We start from the raw sequence: 19450 nt of genomic DNA on the forward strand, positions 1-19450 counted from the left end.
GCTGGAGGCCAGATCCAATCCCAGCCAGCACAAGGGCATAACCTCCGAACAGGTTGCTGGTCCATTACACTGCTAAGACAGACAAACAACCAGTCACAATCACAAGCCTTATGTACAGCAAAATTAGAACCAGCAGCCAACATGTATGTCTTTAAATGTGAAGCTGAATAAAACAGAGGAAGAGACACAGACAGGGACCAAACCTGAGAAAACACAAATCTAGAAGTAAAACAAACAACTTTTCCACCTTTCAATTTCTGATTAAAAGAAACGGGACAGCAAGAACTTTGGTAACTACCGAAGGTGTGCGCTTCAAATCTCAGAACGTTAGCTCACTCTGTGGGCTGGTGGCAGGCCCTGAAAGCAGGCCAACATCCACACCACTGACACTGCATATGCCTATAATGATTCCTAAACAACTGAAACTGTTTCATGTGTTTATGAAGTCTTTAACACTTTGTGTTCGGTAGATTTTAAACTTTGGTGCTCCATATTTGGGTGAATACTTTGGGCCACTGGGACTTAAATCCACCTACCTGTCCTCACACACGCCCTCATTATCATCGGCAGTGCATGTTGCTACGAGCAGGAACATGATTACATTACACTTGGGTATAAACCGCATTTTTACACACAGGTTTCCACTCTGTCTGAGCTCTGTTGGCTGCAACGTGGCGCCTAAATCCCCCTACTGTTCACGACATCCGGTCTACCAATGGCTAGGCGGCTGTAATTGGACGAGGCTGGGCCAAGCGTGAAGCGTACGCTGTGATTGGTTGTGCGTCAGGAGACAGGAAATCCCGGTTTGGTTGCATCCATTCCCTCAGGAAAGGGCGCAAGATTCCTAAAAACCGTGCAAGCGAAGACCGTGGGGTGTCAGTGGACCTGTCTGCCGGCGCAGGTGCTCTTCGCAGGTTTGGTTATTGAACGCTTGCTGCAATATTGTCGCACACCGCTGCTGAGGAGAGGAGGGGCGTTGTGTAGCGGTCCAAAGCAGTGAACAGGGCTACTCAGACGCTTGCTTATTGTGGCTTGTGGTGTTCCAGGCCTCTGTAGAAACTGTTATTTTGACTCTGCTTCAGTTCAGACTGATGACCGGCTTCAGCTTCGTGTGCGCGGTGCTGCTGTGCGCCACCGTGGTGCAAGCAAAGCCGACCCTAAGAAAAGAGAGAGTTCGTCATGAGCCAGAGCTGAGCAGGCAAGCCCACGAAGACAATAAGAGCTTCCAGTACGACCATGAGGCCTTTCTGGGCAAAGAGGAGGCCAAAACATTTGATCAGCTCACCCCCGAGGAGAGTAAGGACAGGCTTAGGTAAGGAGAAATTCACCTCTGCAAACAGGAGCTGGCTTTGATTTTTCTGTGACAGAGCTGTTGTCTCAGGCTGGGTTGAGCTTTTGTGTTTGTAAATCACGCTCTCAGCTGCTGGAGTTTGTTGCGTGTAACAATTCAGGCAAGGCACATTAAAATTTAACAACACGAACACATGTGCCTGAGAAAGATGTGCATGCCAGCGAACCTACATAAAACCATGCATTATTGCGCCACCGACACCATTCTCACACACTCCTATGGAGTTAATTGCTCAGCGAAGACCTTAATTATAAATCGTCATTAAAGAATAATTTGTAAGTGATGTAAGTGAAGTTTGAGGTGGTGGTAGTGGATCAGTCTCTGTGTGATTCTGTCACAGTGTAAATGTGCCACGTGGTTCTGCTTATGTGCGCGCTTTATGGACTCTCCTGACAAGTTGGAAGCTTGTCACACACATTTGTGTTTTCCTGTGGTGCTGGGTGTGGGAGGACCCCTGTAACATCACAACGTGGCAACCCACGTCTAAGAATACTCCACTGCTGTTTGCACTAAATTGGGTTTGCCTGCCTGCTCCTCCCTCCGGAGTAATTTCTTTGATGCCACATCTACCAGCCCAAATGTCAGGAACATATGCTTTTTTTTCAAGTATGGCTCTTTGTGTGTTAACTTTTAACACCATTAATGATACCTCTTTTCTTCTCTCACAGTAAAATTGTGGACCGAATAGACACCAACGCAGATGGCTACATCAGCACAGATGAGCTCAAGGCCTGGATAAAACGTGCTCAGAAACGTTACGTATATGAGAATGTTGCAAAGGTGTGGACAGATTATGACTTGAACAAAGACAACAAGATATCATGGGATGAGTACAAGCAAGCCACATATGGATACTACCTCGGTATGTGTTTTATTTAAAGTATGAAAGGGAGAGTTTAGTTTGAATGGAGTGTAGGTGTGTGTCGTTATCCATAGTTCATGTGTAGGTGGTAACTGACCTCCCAGTTTGAAGTACAAACCTAGAGGTGAAGCAGTGAAATGTTCTGGATGGAGTCAGCAGCACAATGTATTTTAGGCATTAGTTACAATATAAGCCACATTCATTCAATTCTGATTGATTGATTGATTGATTTGCCTATTGTAATGTTTGCATCTCGCTTCAGTGTTAAGATCACTGCCCCCTGAACTAGCATGCACATGCACATCCATACCAACAACATAAGTGCTGGTCTATACTCCAGCCCCATTTAAAAACAAAAAAAAACCTTAGACTTTCCTTTTGAAGTGATACAGAGCTGTTAATAATCCCATTTTTATCCCTGCATCCTTTCAGCTAACCCTGAGGAGTTTGAGGATGCCACAGACCAGTTCAGTTTTAAGAAGATGCTTCCTCGTGATGAGAGGAGGTTTAAAACTGCTGACATGAACGGTGACCATACGGCAGACAGAGAAGAGTTCACAGCTTTTCTCCACCCTGAGGAGTTTGAACACATGAGAGATATTGTGATTCTGGTAAGACTTTTGTAAACTACACAGTACGGTAATTAAGTATAGTTAGTTCGTTTGCCATCTGATTCAGGACGTACACTGTCAGAGTGGAAGAAAATGACACTTCCTACAGTTGGAGTTCTGTAATTTGCCTGTGGAAAAAGAAATATCACTTAATTACAGGGGCAGATTTGAGTTTCTGTAGCTGGTGTTTAATCCCTCTCCTTAAGTAAATGTGCTACATTTGGATAACTCCCTAATGAAGTTGTAACTCGGTGGAAATGGAAGTGATTGAGTTTCTGTATTTATTTTTTTTTTTGGAACAGGTCCAGCGGGACGACGACTGTCCCATTTAAGACTCAATCTTTAAATATAAATTTGGCTTCGTGGAACATTGACGTAGCAAATGTTAGCAGTGAAGCACTATGCTGCTGTGTTCATAAAAGTTGTACTACCCATTTTACAAAGTTAATTATTAATCTCTCATTTTTACGATGTTGCTGAATGTTACCAAAGAATGGTTCAGCTCATGAAATCTTAATTGATTGTGGTGAATCTGGCCAATTCTGACATAATTGTCAAAGATTAAACTTGCGATCATACATATAAATATTGGTTTTCTATAGCACACACCTTTCACATGCAGAATGAGAGTCCTTCATGGTGCAGGGATTTAGGAGAAACACAAGGAGACACTTTAGAAAGGACATGTTGGCTACTGGGACAGAAAACTAATGGAGCCTGTTGTGCAGGTTCAGGCAGGAACATGAAGTCATCTCACTAAGTGCCAGTTATACACCTACACTCTCCCTCACATAACAGAGAGCTCTGTTTAAGTATCCGGCGTCACATTTCTACCTGCTGATATCTGTTTCTGTTGCCACTGTCTGCTCTCACAGACCACAGACTTTCACTACAGTCCACAGACAGCTAAAAAAAATCACACACCAACTCCCCTATGGTTTTCTGATGTGAAATAAAACAATAACAGATTATAGAAAATATTACCTGTCCAAGATTATTTCATGTAATTGATCAACTAAATTCACAGTTGTTAGGCCATTGTCTTTTTTTTTAAATGCCATATTTTAGAATAATTGTTCAGAAAGGCTTTAGTGCATTTGCATAGTTCACCACAAAGACATTACATTTGGGTGATGTCTGCACATATTTTTAATGCCTTGTGTGCTATGAGCAGTGTGTTGTAATGCACAATTATTGACCTAATTACATACTATATTTCATAACCGTGAACTAACCCTGTATTGTATATAAAACGCACTTCTCTCAGTATGTCCATATTAACCACAGTGAGTGTCTTGTCTTGTTTACATGCAACCATGCGCAGGTTAAGTGGCCATAGGAAATGGATGGATGGACATTCTTGTTTATTATTAGTGAGCTATTAGACAGTAGAAGCTACATGGCCATTAATCATTCAGCAAGGTTCAGAGAGGGCAGCTCACCTGCAGGAAAGGATGCATCCAGTGATGTGAGGGGGTTTGTAGCTGTGTGCATATGTTAGTCTTAGATGCGTTGCAGTTACTGTACATGTACATGTGTAGTAGTTTGATAATGATCAGTTTGCCATTTAGTCAGATTCACACACTGTCATATTCAGGAAGTGAGAGGACTAGTCAGTGGCAAATTAAATTGAGCATTTCACGAAATCTTTACTTAAAAAAAGTATAAAACATGTTTTAATGCAGTGGGTTTGGCTCTCATTGGCAGTCCGTAATTGTTGTGTCAGCCCGCCAGCCAAGCTGTAAACTGACCCACATTCATTCACTCATAGAGCCCGGGGCAACGTGTTTCTGTTTTATTTTTCTCAAAGTGAAAGTCCTACTGTTGTTGACCCTTCTGCACCCCCTCACTGACAACATTGACTCTGAATGCAGGAAACTCTGGAGGACATTGACAAGAACAGCGATGGGCATGTGGACGAGGACGAGTACATTGGTGAGTTCAAGCAATGGACTAATTACTAAGTACAAATTAAAAGAAATTAAATCACATCGAGTTATGTGAATGAAGTACTTGGAGAAAAAGGCTCTGTTAGCAGCAGTATGCCAGCAGAGGTCTTTAAATATTTTCACCTTTTCCTGAAAATGTACACTGAAACAGCCAAGGACACTTGAAACAAATCCTTTCGAATTTTGTCCTGATTTGTGAAAATTCAAAAAATTGTTAAAAAATTGTAGTAAGTAAATGTGGGTATAAAAGTTAAATACATATTTAATTTGATGAATGAATATGATTCTTTGTTGTTTAAGCGGACATGTTTGCACATGAGGATGGGGGTCCAGAACCAGACTGGGTCAAGACTGAGAGGGAACAATTCTCGGATTTTCGAGACTTGAACAAAGACGGGAAAATGGATCAGGATGAAATCCGTCACTGGATTATGCCACAGGACTATGATCATGCCCAGGCAGAGGCCAGACATCTGTTGTATGAGTCTGACCAGGACAAGGTACACTGTACAGCATGGTTGTGATTTACTGACTTTTGTGGAGATGTCCTTTGTATATTCCACTGAAAACAGGGAATAAATAGCTTTAAATAGGATTTCCATCTACCATTTCATTCACATATTTTAATTGTTGTTTTTTTCTATATTTATCAGGATCAAATGCTGACCAAAGAGGAGATCCTTGAGAACTGGAACATGTTTGTGGGAAGTCAGGCCACCAACTATGGAGAAGATCTCACCAAGAACCACGATGAGCTCTGAGCTCTCAGCACAGCTCAGGTGTGTGTGTGTTGTTGCTGTATGAGGAGTGTTGTTGAACATCCTCTCACCAACACCACCACCGCGCCATCCTTTTCCCTCCTAATAGTGGGACGAACGTCACCCATGTTGGACTTGAACCCAACACTGTAGTTACCAAATAAGAGGACAGGTGAGTGTGTCCTACCACTGAGTCTAAGGGTCTGCTTCAGTCTTATTCCTGACATCCAGTTCCTGACATTCAGGAGCAAGGTCAGACCCAGTGGACTCCTGTTCCATCAATGGTGCCTTCCAGCCGCTTCACTGGCTTTGCTGCCTCAGAGATTTGTGTAGAAAGTCTTTATTAAACCTGTCGAAGCTCAATGTTAATGTGAAATCACAGGTCAGAATATTTATTCATCTTCCGAACTTTAGGTTTGAAAGATACAGTGTAGAGCTAGAGGTCTTTTGAAAAACACCTTGATGTTTCTTTGTTTACAGTCATTCTGGCCTTTTGATGAGTTTAACTGTTTTATTAAGTGCTTTAAAGACTGATGTTTAATGAGATGTTTTTGCACGTGTTTGGTTTTAGTATAGCCTGTGAACAACGTTTTTCCCTCTATTGATAGTTTGAAATGTATTTATTGGTATACTTAAAGTCAGCAACTTGTCTCATGTTAAATATTTTTTCCTATGCCGATGTTACATTTTACCAGTTTTACAGCTGTGTAACTTAAATACTTTTGAGCACCCTGTTGGCTTGAACACATGTTTGTCTTTTGACTCCTTGCTTCCCGTTACACTCCAGGGTCATCTTCTGTATCAGATGTACAATGTACATTCTTTTTACTTGCAGTGTATTATATCAGCCATGTGCTCTGTGAACATCTGAAGCTGGTCTTGTTGTTAATGGGTGTAATAAACATTGCACCCCATAAGCACAAACAATAAAAACAACAATGTCACTCAAATCCATCCTATTTGTTTCCATGTTTTTTTTTCTTGTGCTGCCATCTCAAATATCAAACTGAAGATTCTTGTACTTGTGTCCCCATTCAAATATAGGTTATTACAGGCCTGTTTTTGTATAAGCAGACTGATAGACGTAGCTTCACTTTACTCTGCAGACACAATAAGGTCTATGTTGTCATCTAATAATGAAAGAAAACCATAAATTAAAGTCCCAATAGGTTAGCGTTTCCTTACCTAAATAGATGAATGTGATTCCTGCAAATCGTACTGTGCTGTTAAACCTTTTTGTAATGTCAGACCTCTTTACAGTTGTTCAGTATAAAAGTTAAATAAAAATCTTAACGTCAGATTATCAAAACATTTTAGAAACCCTCCCTGAGAACATCAGTAAAGGCTTCTGTAGCAATCTGACTCCAGCCCACAACAGATTATACTTGTAATCTGGTTTCAGACTTCACCTTTCTTTTCACCTGAAAGGACAGTGTTAGAAAGTGTTGTTCATCGCCACTGTTTTGGTGTGTACTTCTAACACTAGTCTGTGCATGTGCATACCACATGCGCTGTCATTTACACATATACATATAGCCCAAAACTAATGGCATAAGCCATTCAAATATTCAAGTCGGTATTTGACTTTTGATTCACTGAACATCCGGAGCAAGCAGATGCTGTTAACACTTCTCATGACTAATTGCAGTCTACACAGCAGAGATGGAGTTAAGCTGACTTGCTGTTGCTGCTGGCTGTTGCAGTAAAACTCTCAGATGTAACTGAGAAAGCGTCCCTGCCACCCAGCCTGTCCCCTCTGCCTGCTCATGTGGAACATATGGATATATGTGTGCCAGTTAGCAAGACAAGTCAAGCGGGACCAATGCGATAAAGCTCATTAGGAACAAGGGAGAGGGCTATGTATGTGTGGGCTGTGTTACTCTGTTGTAATGTAGGACCTTCTTCAAACACTTTCAAGACCAGACATCTGTGAAGCTATTTGAAAATATTTAGTTTTTTTACTTATGTTTGAAGAACTCCATCAGATAAGATTACTTTTGGATAACTTTGTGAAGTCTGGCATTGCTTAGCTGCACAGCGTCATCCAAGAATACACATTTATTTTCAGATTTCTTCCTTGTTTATCTGACAGAAAGCTCCAGATCTGAAGAGCATTCAGACTGGAGGTGTTGCCTGTAGGTTATTTTTGCTCTCGACAATGGGTTCTCTGCTGCTTTGCTAAAGACTGTGGGGGTCGGTCATATATTTGAATAATTGGGAAGTTGCTTAGTGTACTTCCTCCTGAGAGCATATGAGGTTTGTCATATGTCATAGAGTATCTGAGCTGGGGCCAATGTGTGAGTGAAGGTGGAGGAGTATTAGTGGGGATGTAAAAGAACTAAATGCCTAAACAAGATGAGGGCACATGGACCTTGCGGCCATGTTTAACAGTTTATGATAGGTTCCTAATCATTCAAACTGGGGGAGTGTGTGTACGGTAATGCCTTCAGACGGCTTTCATATGAGTGTCTGCATAGATCAACCCATCTCCTCTGATAATAATGAGCCCTCTGGGTGAGAACAGGGTGGAGACGTTAGGAGAGGAGGGTCATAAAGTGCAGCATATTAATGTCTACAACCATGAGCAACCCCCTCCTTCTATCCAGTATCATTTTTGTCCACCAACAATCTCCCTTTAAAGAGCTTCAATTCAATTTCCATATCAGCAATTAACAGCAGCAAAGACAAAGTAAAATTAAAACCACAAACTACACAGCGCGTCCAGATCCCCCTCAGCTCCCGTCTTCTTTCTGACTCTCATAATCACAATGCCCTATTTTTTCATCTGAATATATCTGTGCTCCCTCGTCTTTCTCTCTTGTCTCTTGTGTTTGTTTCTTCCACCCTGGGGATTTATAGCCCTGGGTGATGTTTGTAAGAATCTTTGGGACATCTGACCCATTCTGTGCCGAGTCTTTCATAACAAGCTTTCTGCCTATTATATAATAACATGCATAGCAGCAAATAACATACTATATTTGTTTATTATTGAGCTTTTTAGACAAAGCGTTTTATATTCACCAATCTGTACGATGTTATACTTCAACATGACAGCTAAAGGAGAAAAAACTTTTCCCCCTCTTATCACTGGAGGTCAAATTATGGATTTATAGCTGAAAATGTTCTTTCCCTGACATTTAATAATGTTTGTTATTTATTGCTTATGTTATCTAGGTTAGAAGTATCACTGCTACTCCTCAACTCTAAGCTCTATTCATTAAAACTGTGCAGTCTAAAAAAATGGTGACACATTGGACATGAACTGTACAGTTCTACATTAGTGTTGAACTTTGTCTTGACACAATACTCTCCTCCTAGAAATTATATGTAATGAACTATCTGTCTGACTAAAAGTTTTCAGCATTAAATGTTTGAGTGTTTTGGCTCATAAAAAGTATTACACATAGACAGGCGGTCAAAATCCACGGCTTTGACTCACAGACCTTTCCTTCTTGCTTTGCTTGCCTTCCTTCTTCTAAACAAAGATGCTTGAAAGAACCCCCCCCCCCTTATCCTCCACAGGACTTTACTCCTCCTAGTGGTGTTAGTGAGACAGAACAAGACTCTTTTTAAAAACTGCACTCTATCATCATGAGTTTTTATGTGCCCATCAACATAGTGCAGATACGGAATCGGCCATTAATGACTGCACAATTAGAGAGAAGACTATAAGGTGTGATACATTTCAATTTAGGGAACATAAACCTAGTGAGTAGGTGAGTGATTCTAACGGCCTCTGGATAAATGGGAGTCCTGGACTGAGGTCAGGATGACTCAAATTCAGTTTCAATTCAGTTTTTATATGGCTGCCTCACTGACCCCTTCATTGTGACAGGCTGCTGCATTATTATTATGATATATGCAGAGAGAAACTTTTTAAGTTATAATTAAAAGAAGCAGCTGAGCTGTTTTGGAGTTCATGACAGTGAGGGTGGAGACAATAATATCCCAGTGAGACTTGATATCTTTGGACAAAACGGCTCTTTCGCTCCATTTGTCAACATTTGTCTCCCTCTTTCTCTGGTTCTCTCTCCCCATGCCCTGGCATCTGGATACCTTTGGGATGGAGGAGAGGAGAGAGAGGGCAGAGATGAGGCCTTTCCAATCCCATGGTTCCCTGGGGAGCCTGAGTTCGGTTTGTGATCTTGTGTCTCACATGATAGAGACACATCTAATCCTGTTAGGAGTTAATATCTTCCTGTGGAACAGAGGAGACAGCAGGAGGGAGTAAAGAGGAGAAGATGAAAGATGCCATGTTTGAGAGGAATCTTACTTCATTGCCCCTGTTTGCTGGCCCACATATAGGTTTTGGGTTAAAGCATACATACGCATGTGTGTTTCTGTGTCTGTGTACCCTCATGGGATCTTTCCGGCTGCTGCCTGCATATCTAACAGACTCCTCTCAAGGTGTTTTCCCCTCGCTGTCTTTCTGTATCAGATCCATCTATGCTCCCTGAGTGAGAAAGTTTACCCTCTAGGCCCCATCTGAGCTCCAGGCCCCCAAGGCCTCTGCATTCCCAAAGCTCCTACACACCGGAGCCCCTCAGGCTCCCTACTATACCACAGGGAATACCCCCAAGAACCCCTAGGCCCCTCAGACTGTGAAGCAGCAGCTCTGCACAACAGAGCTAGCCCGAGGGGAGGGGGAATGCTGTCTGGGAATACAACTAAGAACATGCTTCACTTAACATGTGAACATTCGCAGACAGCGCCTCCTGTTGGTTCAGCTTCGTTTTTGCATGCAGGCCTCCTGGTAACCCTGTTAAGTTTCCTCTCGGGGGCCTTGACCTTGTTAACAATCCCTCGGGGCTCATAGAGGCCTCTGTGCTACATGTGCACTGACCTTTCCAGTTCCTTGAGGTTAAACAACATCTTTTTGGCCCAAAGAATCACAAGAGGAATCTGATCATAGATGCACCTGGGACTTTAGTGAATGTTCTTTAGCAAAAATTGTATCACTCATTATTTGACTAAACATTAATTTGTCACTTCAGTTCTGAAGTGTGAAGAAAAAAAATGATTTGAACTTGTGCCTTTTTCTTAGCTCTTATTGTGACAGTGAGGTTATATCACACTTGCATTCAGAAAGAAACCTTTGGGGGGGGCATTGCATGTGCAAGCAGAGACTGTGAAGCTAGCAGGCCTGCTGTCCTACAGATGTCTTGGGCTGTGCATTACCAGGTGTACGTCACCTGAGATTACCCACGCTGACACCCCTTAAAGGCAAACAGCCAGCAGTACAGCTGAGGGGGCATCTGGTGGCGTGTGTGCGTGTGAGTATGTGTGTGTGTACATGTATATGTGTGTGTGTTCATGCATTCAGATTGGGGCCAACGTTTGGCAGGATTGAGTTCTTATACATTTATTGCGTTATTGGCTCTTATACAGCTTCCCAGAATCAGAAACTTTCACATTCAAAAACAGCATATCCAGTCAGTCGGCGTAGGGTTGAGGTCAGCGTTTATAATGAGGAGGACATTCAAAGCATGGGATCCTCACGCTCCACACAGCCTAGGCAGTCTGCAGTTAAGAGTGAAGTGGAGTGAGTAAAATGTTCAACTCTGCTGTCCCTCTGATCTTCCTCCGCTACCCAACGCCCCTGCAGAGAGAGAACAAAGAGAAGCCCCTCTTAATCAAAGTGCATTAGATTAAGGAGGAGAACATCACAGAGATACTACCTCACAGCCATTATGTGAATTGGAAAACAACCTGAATCACCACTTCAAATAAGCCGTCAGTGACCCTGAAATAGGAGAAAGGCATTTTAATCTTAGTTAGTTGGCAAGTGTAAAGGTCTGCTGCGGAAATGAAGGAAGTAGTGCAGGTGTGCTGTACTGTATTTGTGCTTCGATGCACTCTGCTTCAGACTGTGGTCTCCATGTGTGAGGCAACAGCTAAATATATCATGCTTGCATGTTTGTGTTTACATTGCTTCTTCAGGTATATGACATCATTAGCCCACAGAGCCATGCAGCAGCTCCTCCTGCCTACATTCAGTCATATTTTATTAACACACCTGCTGTAGCTGAATCATCCCATCTGACACACAACTCCATCCACATCATGTATATTTGATGGGGCATACTCAGAACATGCCTTTCTGTTTCTCACTTTCATTTACATTGCCACGTTTACTGTGGATACTCACACTGCCACTAAGAGCAGGGACAATCTACACAAGTATGAGCAGTAAATGAGTGACAAAGCAGCACTCACAGCTGAACCCAAAAGGCTGATACTGCCATCATGTGGCTCAACTCTAAACTGGAGGCTGTTATTTACAATAGGGATTTGTGTGCATTTTGGGGCCCAGTCTGTGCAGACAGGGGCAGTCAGTGGAGTACAGCCTGACACTGAGGTATGTGTCTCTTCTAATGAGATTTACTGGGCTCCAGATGTTCCTAGTTATGAAGATGTGTGTCTGTGATTTAGGAGGGGGAGACCTGCACCCTGTCAGAGTCACCAAGGGGTGCTGTTTTACTGTCTGTCACTCCTCCTACCCCACCACTTCTCATAGGTGGCCTCTTAACCTGACACCCCACACACAAGCAAGTTTTACTCTTGACACCATTGTGAATAAAGATTTTATACAAGAAAATAGAAAAATATCAAAGGAACACCTGGTGAGCAAATACACCATGTATATACAAAGCAGTTGGGTGAGTATCATGTATAATTTTAAGAATATTAAGATGTTGACATTCCTTGAAGCAAAAAATCTCTGAAATTAGACAAAAAGTCATAAATTGTCCATTTCCTAAATCCAGTTTACAATGTCCAGCACATTTTCCAAGTGAGATCATTTTAACAGCAAAACAAAAAGCCAGTGCAAGCGTACTAAAATATACAAAATAGTGTATCAATGTTTTCCTTATCTCACATAAAAAAATCTTCTTGGCTCAGAATTACTGTGGCACTGTACCCTCTCAAAGTCACATAACAGAACAAGTGCTAGTTGAGGTGCATCTTGAAGATCTCATGGATCATCAGTGCGTTTGTTCTCCTGACGTTGTCTGTCTGGCTGAGGCGGGCGTCAGCTGTGCTCACCACCTCAGCGAGTCTGGCAAGGCACCACAACTGCTGACCAGGCTCCAGGCATTTTTCTCTCCTAGCTGGCACAACATATTGTCACCTTCCTCTTTGTCCTCCTCCTCCTCCACTCGCAGCTCAGATGGCAGGCTGCAGCTTGGTCAGGTTCCTTTGGTGCATGCTGTGGTGGCGCACCAGCTCGTCAGAGCGGGCAAACTTCTTCTGACAGTTGGACCAGCGGCAGGTAAAGGGCTTCTCACCTGACAAGGAGGGGGACACACAAGAAAAAAAACAAAACAAAACAAGAAGAAAAGCATTGCTTTAGGGTGAAGTCAACACTTGTAATACGACCATCTCACTGGGAGGAGTATGAAGAGGTAGAAAATAAAAGTATACGCACTTGTTTTACCTGTATGAGTCCGAGTGTGTGTCTTAAGATGATCTGACCGTGCAAACTTTCTCTGACACGTCTCACACTGAAAGGGCTTCACTCCTACACAGAGATGGCAGACATGAATGATAAGGTGTGGTGTGGGTCAAAAGTTTAACCATACGACTAGATGGTGCAAACACTGTCTGAGAACAAAAAGACATCACTAAGGGAGATTTTACAGTTTCAACACAGAGATGTGATCACTTTCAAAAGTGAGCAAATTCACTATTTCACTTCAAGTACAGACTTTTATACAGCATTCTATTCTAAAATAAAAAGTACTGTAGGTGCCTGTATTAAAAAATCCAATAATCTGTCAGTTTATTACCTCCTTATCAGTGCCAGCAAATACTAAATCATACTTATTGGTCAAATTGGCCAATAAAAACCCATTGTGTTCTGAAGTATTGTATAGCATCAAATTCATGGAAGTCATGAGTCATGACACGTGACACCACTGTACCTGTGTGTCTGCGCTGGTGTCTCTTTAACTGGTCTGATCGAGAGAACCTGCGGCCACAGTCTGTGAAATCACACTGGTAAGGCTTCTCTCCTGCAAGATAAATCGCATCATAATCATCTGAGCACAAGCAAAGAGAGTACAAATCAATTCATCGGTGTTACCTGTGTGTTGGCGGCCATGCATCTGCAGGTGTGACAGTTTGAAGTATCTCTTGCTGCAGCCGGGATAGGCGCACATGAAGGGACGTTTCTCACTGGCTGATGAAGACCTCGCAACTGGAGGAGGAATACTGGGAACCCGTCTGACATCCTTTAAGAGAGAGAAGAAGGCTTTATGTCAGAGCAGATGATTTTGTGTATTTATTTACTGGATGAACTCTGACTGACCTGAAGTCCTCTGAAGACACCATGTGTGTGTATGTGGTACTGCGTGCTGACGAGCACAGATGGAGGCGGGGCTGTGGGGTCACTGTCATAGCTGGATGCATGGCCACTGTGAATCAAAACACAGAGGTGGTAAGCAGGTAAATACATGGTGCTCTGAGAGAACTTAACAGAAAATAAAACTCTCTCTACACACACAGCTGTATAGCAAACTCTAACAGAACCTTGACCTGAAAGCATGCGGTATTATCTCAGACATTTATTTATTCTGTCCTCCTTTCACTGTTGACAGGAGTGAGGAAAAGAGGGTGTCACATAGTTTAGTGCACGAGTCAGAGAAGCAGAATTAAAGACAGTTTGAATTATGTTTGGTCAGTGTGAACCCACCTCCACACATTATTTTAAAACAGATAAAGCAACTTGTTTTGTTTTGCAGCCTCACATCTGATGTGGAATGATGATTTTAACAGTGATTAAAAAATTGGAAGCCAATAAGGCTTTAGGGGTTCTGAGTTGTTGTAGAGGCAAGGTCAAGTCATCCTGTCCTCACTTTACAAAAAAACATGCTGCAGAAGTACACGCACAAACATTATTATGCTTTTCTCTGTGTCCTGTTTTCCTCCAGTGCCCGGCTCTCAGCCAGCAGCCATCTGGTCAGGTCCTCCTTTTCCTCCTCCTCTGCACTAACATTGTCAAGAATGAAAAGTACAACATTTTCTAATGACAATAATAATATTCATAAAAAAGCTCACCTTTTCATGGAGGATGCCAGGGTGTTCATTTGATTCCATGTTACACACTCCAGTTGAGATGCCATTTGGTACAGGTTATCACTGTCAGCACAAAGACAGATATCTTTGATTTTGGTATCTTGTCTGATTTGATTTTGAAAACAAAGCATAAGCTTAACTTTCAGGTTATTGCAGATTCATTGTAGGACTTTTTTCTTTCTTTTTTTTTTCTTTATCAATTTGTTTAAACAATGATACTTTAACAAAAGATCCCAGACAATGTTTAGATTACTGTGCACTCCTTCTGTCATTTCCTTTCTCTTGAAAATTTCTATCAGGGGAACGCCAAATGTCCCTATTAACACATCCTGTCCACCCACCACACTCCATGCTAGCCTCATTAAAAATCACAGGCACTGGGCCATTCTTTACCTTGGCAGATCATAGTGGTGCACACACATACACACATTCAAAGATGCGATTGTGCTGTCTGCGGGGGCCTCCGTGCCTAGTACACCATGGACCGGTGCATGACATCACCCTGTCCTCAGTATCATTAACGGCGGGAAACAGTTTCAGAGGAATTTTGGACGGCATTCCTTGAGAAGTCCTTGAGGGAAGGATCGCGATGGCTCACTAATCAGCTCTGAACTATGTAAAACTGTGGAAAGGCTCACTGATATCTGACATATATACACTTAGTGTATGAGTGTGTGCGTGGGTGTGCATGTTACTGTTTGTTGAGGGTTTCCAGTTCATGCCATGAGCTCTAACAACAGTGCAGTTTTCTCCCGTCTTATCAGCTTCTGTCCCAGTATTTGGGTTGCACATGTTCCTTTTTTCCAACAACATCGCAGTTCGGTATTTTAAGAATGTCATACTAATTTACCCCTTGAGATGTTTTGCATCAAAATGAAGACAAGTTGGAAGCCCATTTTTAAGTTCCAAAAAACAGATTTCTAACATCAGCTACCCCACCCCTCTCCCAACCCTTTCTCTCAGTGAACACGTCTCTTTTACTTTTCTCCTCATTTTTCCTCAGGGTGGACTCAGGCACTCCAGCAGTAGATCACTCAGTGTTTGTTTTGGCCTGCTGAGCACCAGTGGGCAGCACTTAACCTCAGAACAAATTAGGATTCACAATCCAGACAGTGTAGAGGCAAACACCGGGGTCAATGTGGGATCAGAGAGAGTTCACACTTTCTAAAAATTACCAGCAAGAAAGCAAGCTGCGGGAGGTGTGAGTGGAAAGAATCTGACATCTAACTGATTGTGAGGAGTGAGGAGTCCAAAAACTTTTGGGAGAAGTGAAATTTTGTTGAAGGTGTGCATTCAAAGCAGAATGAGTCAAATATAACAGCAAAGAATGCATGCAGAGAGGAAGTCATTGTACCTGTTGTAGTTTTTCAGCAGCAGAGTTTGGTTGCTTGGACATGTTTCTGGAGGACTGTGACAGCCAAACACTGGATTAGGCGCCAGATACTGCTGGTCAACTGAATATCAGAAGATACAAAATTGTTTTACAATAAGGACCACTAATGACATAATTAATTTATATGCAGTTATTTATCTGCTTGATTCACCTATAAATTGTGAGAATTAAAAAAAAACAAGCTCCTCTCTTCAAAGAGAGAACAGGTCAATGAGAAACACTGGTCCTTCTCAGGTTCGTATAGTGTATTGGTCCCCAGACAGTATTTGACATTCCAACAGAGTCACATAAAGCTATTTCCTCAAGTTATAATTTGCAGTCATTACCCATATGTATGCTTAAAGAGCGAGAGGGAGAGTGTGTTTATGTATGTCGCGTACACGAGTGTGTGTGCAGACAGAGATGGGGAGAGAGGAAGGAAAATGGAAAACAACGATTCTTTTGTGATCTGAGAAATGATGGGTTACTTATATAACCTTGCTGTGACATGACAGTCCCGCAGTCTGCGAATCAATTTAGTGAAAACACGTCAGACAGTTACCTACCTATGTTGTTTGGCAGTGACAGCGCGTCCTCGTGTTTGAAGGACAGACTGGAGAGCTGAGGGGTGTGGTGAGACGGAGTGTGGCCATAACTGGGGTTGCTGTCTAAACCAACCCCTCCAAAACCTGACAGGAGAAAATGAGGCAAAATAAAATAAAAGTCTGATTTGCCTGCTCAAGTCATTAGAGCACCATCTAACAGATGAGTGTAACATTCTGATGCTTGCTGAGTCTTCAGTATCTGGTCAGTTATCTGTATCCCCCTGGTATAGTAGCTCTTAGTGCCTGGCAGGGTTACCTCAGAGAGACATTCATCACACTACTAAATCCTCTCTCCTTCTAACATATTATTTTTCCCTCCATCTATCTTCAGCTCTGTGGTTGCAATATTTATGGCAGGTGGAAAAAGAAATCTGGCAAACCCAACACAGATGGACTGAGATGAGCTACATTCTGTAAAAAAACAACATTATTAGACTGCAAAGACAGTAAAAGTGGGTGTATTCTATAACACACATTTAAAGTAGATGCTTGATACTGAACAAACACATACACAGTGTTTATTTTACAGTCTGTGGTATCCTGAGTTAAGGCCAACAGATGCTAAAAAGTTACAGGGAAAAAGTATTCACAAGCGTTTAAATCCGTGCAGCTTGCAGACATGTCATCACTTCATCAAAAGCAACAAGTCAAATAAGCACACACACACACACACACACAAGCAGACAGAAGACACAAGCGCTGTTTACACTAACTTTGAATCCAATTTTAAGATAAATGAAAGTATGAAAAAAAAGTATAAATTTAGTCTTTTTTGTCTAGGATTGTTTTTGTTTTAATCCACATGATTCACAGTTCATCACTGCAGACTGTTTTTCCATTTAATTCTTGTTGCTTTGGGGATCTTCTAAAGATAGTCCTCTGAGTCTTCTGATGTTTTTCCTTTTCTTTTTGCTGCAGAGGGACTCTTCACAGTCAGTCAGGGTAAAACTATCTCTATCCATTAATTAATAAATCCATTAAAATAATACAATAAATGACAACATTAAAACTAAAATGTATTTATTAACACTCCGTCATGACTGTTTTTGGTTCATTATAATGTTCTTCGCTTTGATTTTAATTTATTAGATTTAATTTCCACATCTTATCATTTCATATTTAATATATGACAGTTAATAACTTTTGTGCAACACAGCGTCATACTGATGTACGCCTTGGTGTTGCAGTTGCTGTGATTCAGAATGACCCAGAACTGAGCACAACATCCTGCTGACACACAATATCCCTAAACTTGGAGTTACATCAAGAACACATTTCTACAGGAAGTGAAAGGCCTTGGCTTGTATAAGAACAATAGTTCAGTGGTGTGGTGGATAATAACTGCTCTTTGAATTTGAATAGTTTTAAGTGCAAGAGTGAAGTCAGATGTGGGACTGAGGATGCTTACCCTGGTTCCTGGATGCAGGAGGGCTGTCCACACATGGAGGCAGGTAGGCTCCACTTGGAAACATCCTTGGCTGATTTGCTGTTGGCTCCCCGAAGGCCCCAACCCGACAGGGGCCTGAGCCCGAAAATTGGCCAGAGAAGTGTAGTGTGAAGGCCCCGAGTCCACAGTTAGGGTCCTCTATTGGGTCAGCGGTTCCCCAGCCTGGCTCCTGCTTGATGAGAGAATGGTGGGAGGGCAAAGAGCTGTAGGGAGAGCCAGGGTGGATGTCCAGCAGTTGTGTCCACTGGCCACCACCAACAGACATCCCGCAGCCTCCACCAGCTCCTGGTAAGGATGGCACGGGGGGTGCTGGTGGTAAGAGGGTCAGATCGCGAACATCTGACCCCACTGACATGGCTCCACATGGTTCAGTCAGCATTGTGAAGGTGGTTCAAGACTAAAATCAAAGTGATGGTATTCCAGCTGGGAAATTAAAACATCACACAGCAACAAACTCCTTTGACAAAAACACTTCTTGAAGTGAGGAGTAAACCGCCTTAGCAGAAACAAACATCAGCGCTCAGCACTGGGCTATAGGAGCCATCTTTTCTCTCTTGCATGAACACTGAGATTTACAGACCGATGATGAAAATTTAGATGACAAATCTGAAGCTCCCAGGGTGGCTGCTCTGGATGTAGACTGAAAGCCAGTGAGGTTAACAGTGCCTTGTTCCTCTGTCTGAATAATGTCTGGCTTTTCTTGTTCTCCTGAAAGCTGAAATACAGCATAACTCACTGAAAGGGGAGGAGCAAGAGAGGCTGAGAAGAAGATGACTCCTTTGCTTTGCCCCGGTCACAGACAGCAAGATTCTGACTAACCTCACATTTGCATGAGAGGGTGTTGCTTTTCACTCTTTGTTCTTAAGTGTTTAGATGGGATGAGAGTGTGTGTTGAAGAGGGAGAGAAGTGTGTGTCCTTTGACAATGAGGGCCAGCCACTCCATGAGTGAGTATGATGCTAATGAATATGTTTGGACACATATCAATTTAAAATAAATGGAGATGTAAAAGTTTTCACCTCCACCTTGCATCAAACAACACTTGAGATCTGAATGTGTGACTGAAGGAAAACAAAAGTTAAATAAACAGATGTTAATGACATATACAATCTTGTAGTACTGTTTTTCTAAAAGTAGCTCACATAAACTACATGAGGGAGCCTGGAGTACGGCCACATCACACAAAAGGATAATTATTTATATATAGGGTAGAAGGGGAGTTGTGTGTGTCTTAAGCTCAACATAGAACTACACAGGAATGCAGGACCTTTAATATGCTTTTAAAAATCAAGACAGCTGCTGTGGATCTTTTAACGTTATAATATTTGTCAGATCAGCGCTAGGGTTCCTCCTTTTTGTGAAAGCTTGACGGAGTCGCAAATCTTTTTTTTAAGAGAAAACACTGCTGGATTCATTGA

General features: G+C 42.2%; 2 protein-coding genes across 5 annotated transcripts; one reads left to right on the forward strand and one right to left on the reverse strand.

The window, feature by feature from the left end:
• Positions 1 to 788: 788 nt before the first annotated feature.
• rcn1 (reticulocalbin 1, EF-hand calcium binding domain) lies at positions 789 to 6485 on the forward strand. 3 transcript variants are annotated; one of them, XM_028401709.1, is made up of 7 exons: positions 789 to 901; positions 1083 to 1312; positions 2020 to 2213; positions 2646 to 2824; positions 4699 to 4759; positions 5074 to 5273; positions 5427 to 6485. In XM_028401709.1, exons 2-7 carry the CDS (start codon positions 1092 to 1094, stop codon positions 5532 to 5534), a joined length of 963 nt encoding a protein of 320 aa, XP_028257510.1. In that variant the 5' UTR covers positions 789 to 901; positions 1083 to 1091; the 3' UTR covers positions 5535 to 6485. The 3 variants fall into 3 exon arrangements, with proteins under 3 accessions (XP_028257510.1, XP_028257509.1, XP_028257511.1); XM_028401708.1 differs by having other exon boundaries at positions 793 to 914; XM_028401710.1 differs by having other exon boundaries at positions 793 to 901; positions 1088 to 1312.
• Positions 6486 to 12101: 5616 nt separating this feature from the next.
• Positions 12102 to 18754, reverse strand: wt1b (WT1 transcription factor b). Of its 2 annotated transcripts, none has more exons than XM_028402475.1 (9): positions 17995 to 18754; positions 16548 to 16670; positions 15964 to 16063; positions 14592 to 14672; positions 13843 to 13948; positions 13618 to 13765; positions 13457 to 13546; positions 12970 to 13053; positions 12102 to 12820 (listed from the first exon to the last, which is right to left on the reverse strand). In XM_028402475.1, the coding sequence occupies exons 1-9, from the start codon at positions 18410 to 18412 to the stop codon at positions 12699 to 12701; spliced, it is 1272 nt and encodes a 423-aa protein (XP_028258276.1). In that variant the 5' UTR covers positions 18413 to 18754; the 3' UTR covers positions 12102 to 12698. The 2 variants fall into 2 exon arrangements, with proteins under 2 accessions (XP_028258276.1, XP_028258275.1); XM_028402474.1 differs by having other exon boundaries at positions 12961 to 13053.
• Positions 18755 to 19450: the final 696 nt, after the last annotated feature.

Source organism: Parambassis ranga, chromosome 3 (assembly GCF_900634625.1).
Source record: "Parambassis ranga chromosome 3, fParRan2.1, whole genome shotgun sequence".
In the NCBI taxonomy this organism is placed as follows: Eukaryota; Metazoa; Chordata; class Actinopteri; family Ambassidae; genus Parambassis; species Parambassis ranga.

Excerpts from the sequence above, each read along its gene's own strand:
- wt1b (XM_028402474.1), bottom strand. The coding sequence starts at position 18,412 with ATGCTGACTGAACCATGTGGAGCCATGTCAGTGGGGTCAGATGTTCGC. Across the intron at positions 14,673-15,963 it reads CTGCTGAAAAACTACAACAG|TGATAACCTGTACCAAATGG; the intron begins GTACAATGACTT and ends TTGTGCTGACAG. Across the intron at positions 13,054-13,456 it reads ACACCAGCGCAGACACACAG|GAGTGAAGCCCTTTCAGTGT; the intron begins GTACAGTGGTGT and ends ATCTCTGTGTAG.
- rcn1 (XM_028401709.1), top strand. The coding sequence starts at position 1,092 with ATGACCGGCTTCAGCTTCGTGTGCGCGGTGCTGCTGTGCGCCACCGTG. Across the intron at positions 2,214-2,645 it reads CACATATGGATACTACCTCG|CTAACCCTGAGGAGTTTGAG; the intron begins GTATGTGTTTTA and ends GCATCCTTTCAG. Across the intron at positions 2,825-4,698 it reads TGAGAGATATTGTGATTCTG|GAAACTCTGGAGGACATTGA; the intron begins GTAAGACTTTTG and ends CTCTGAATGCAG.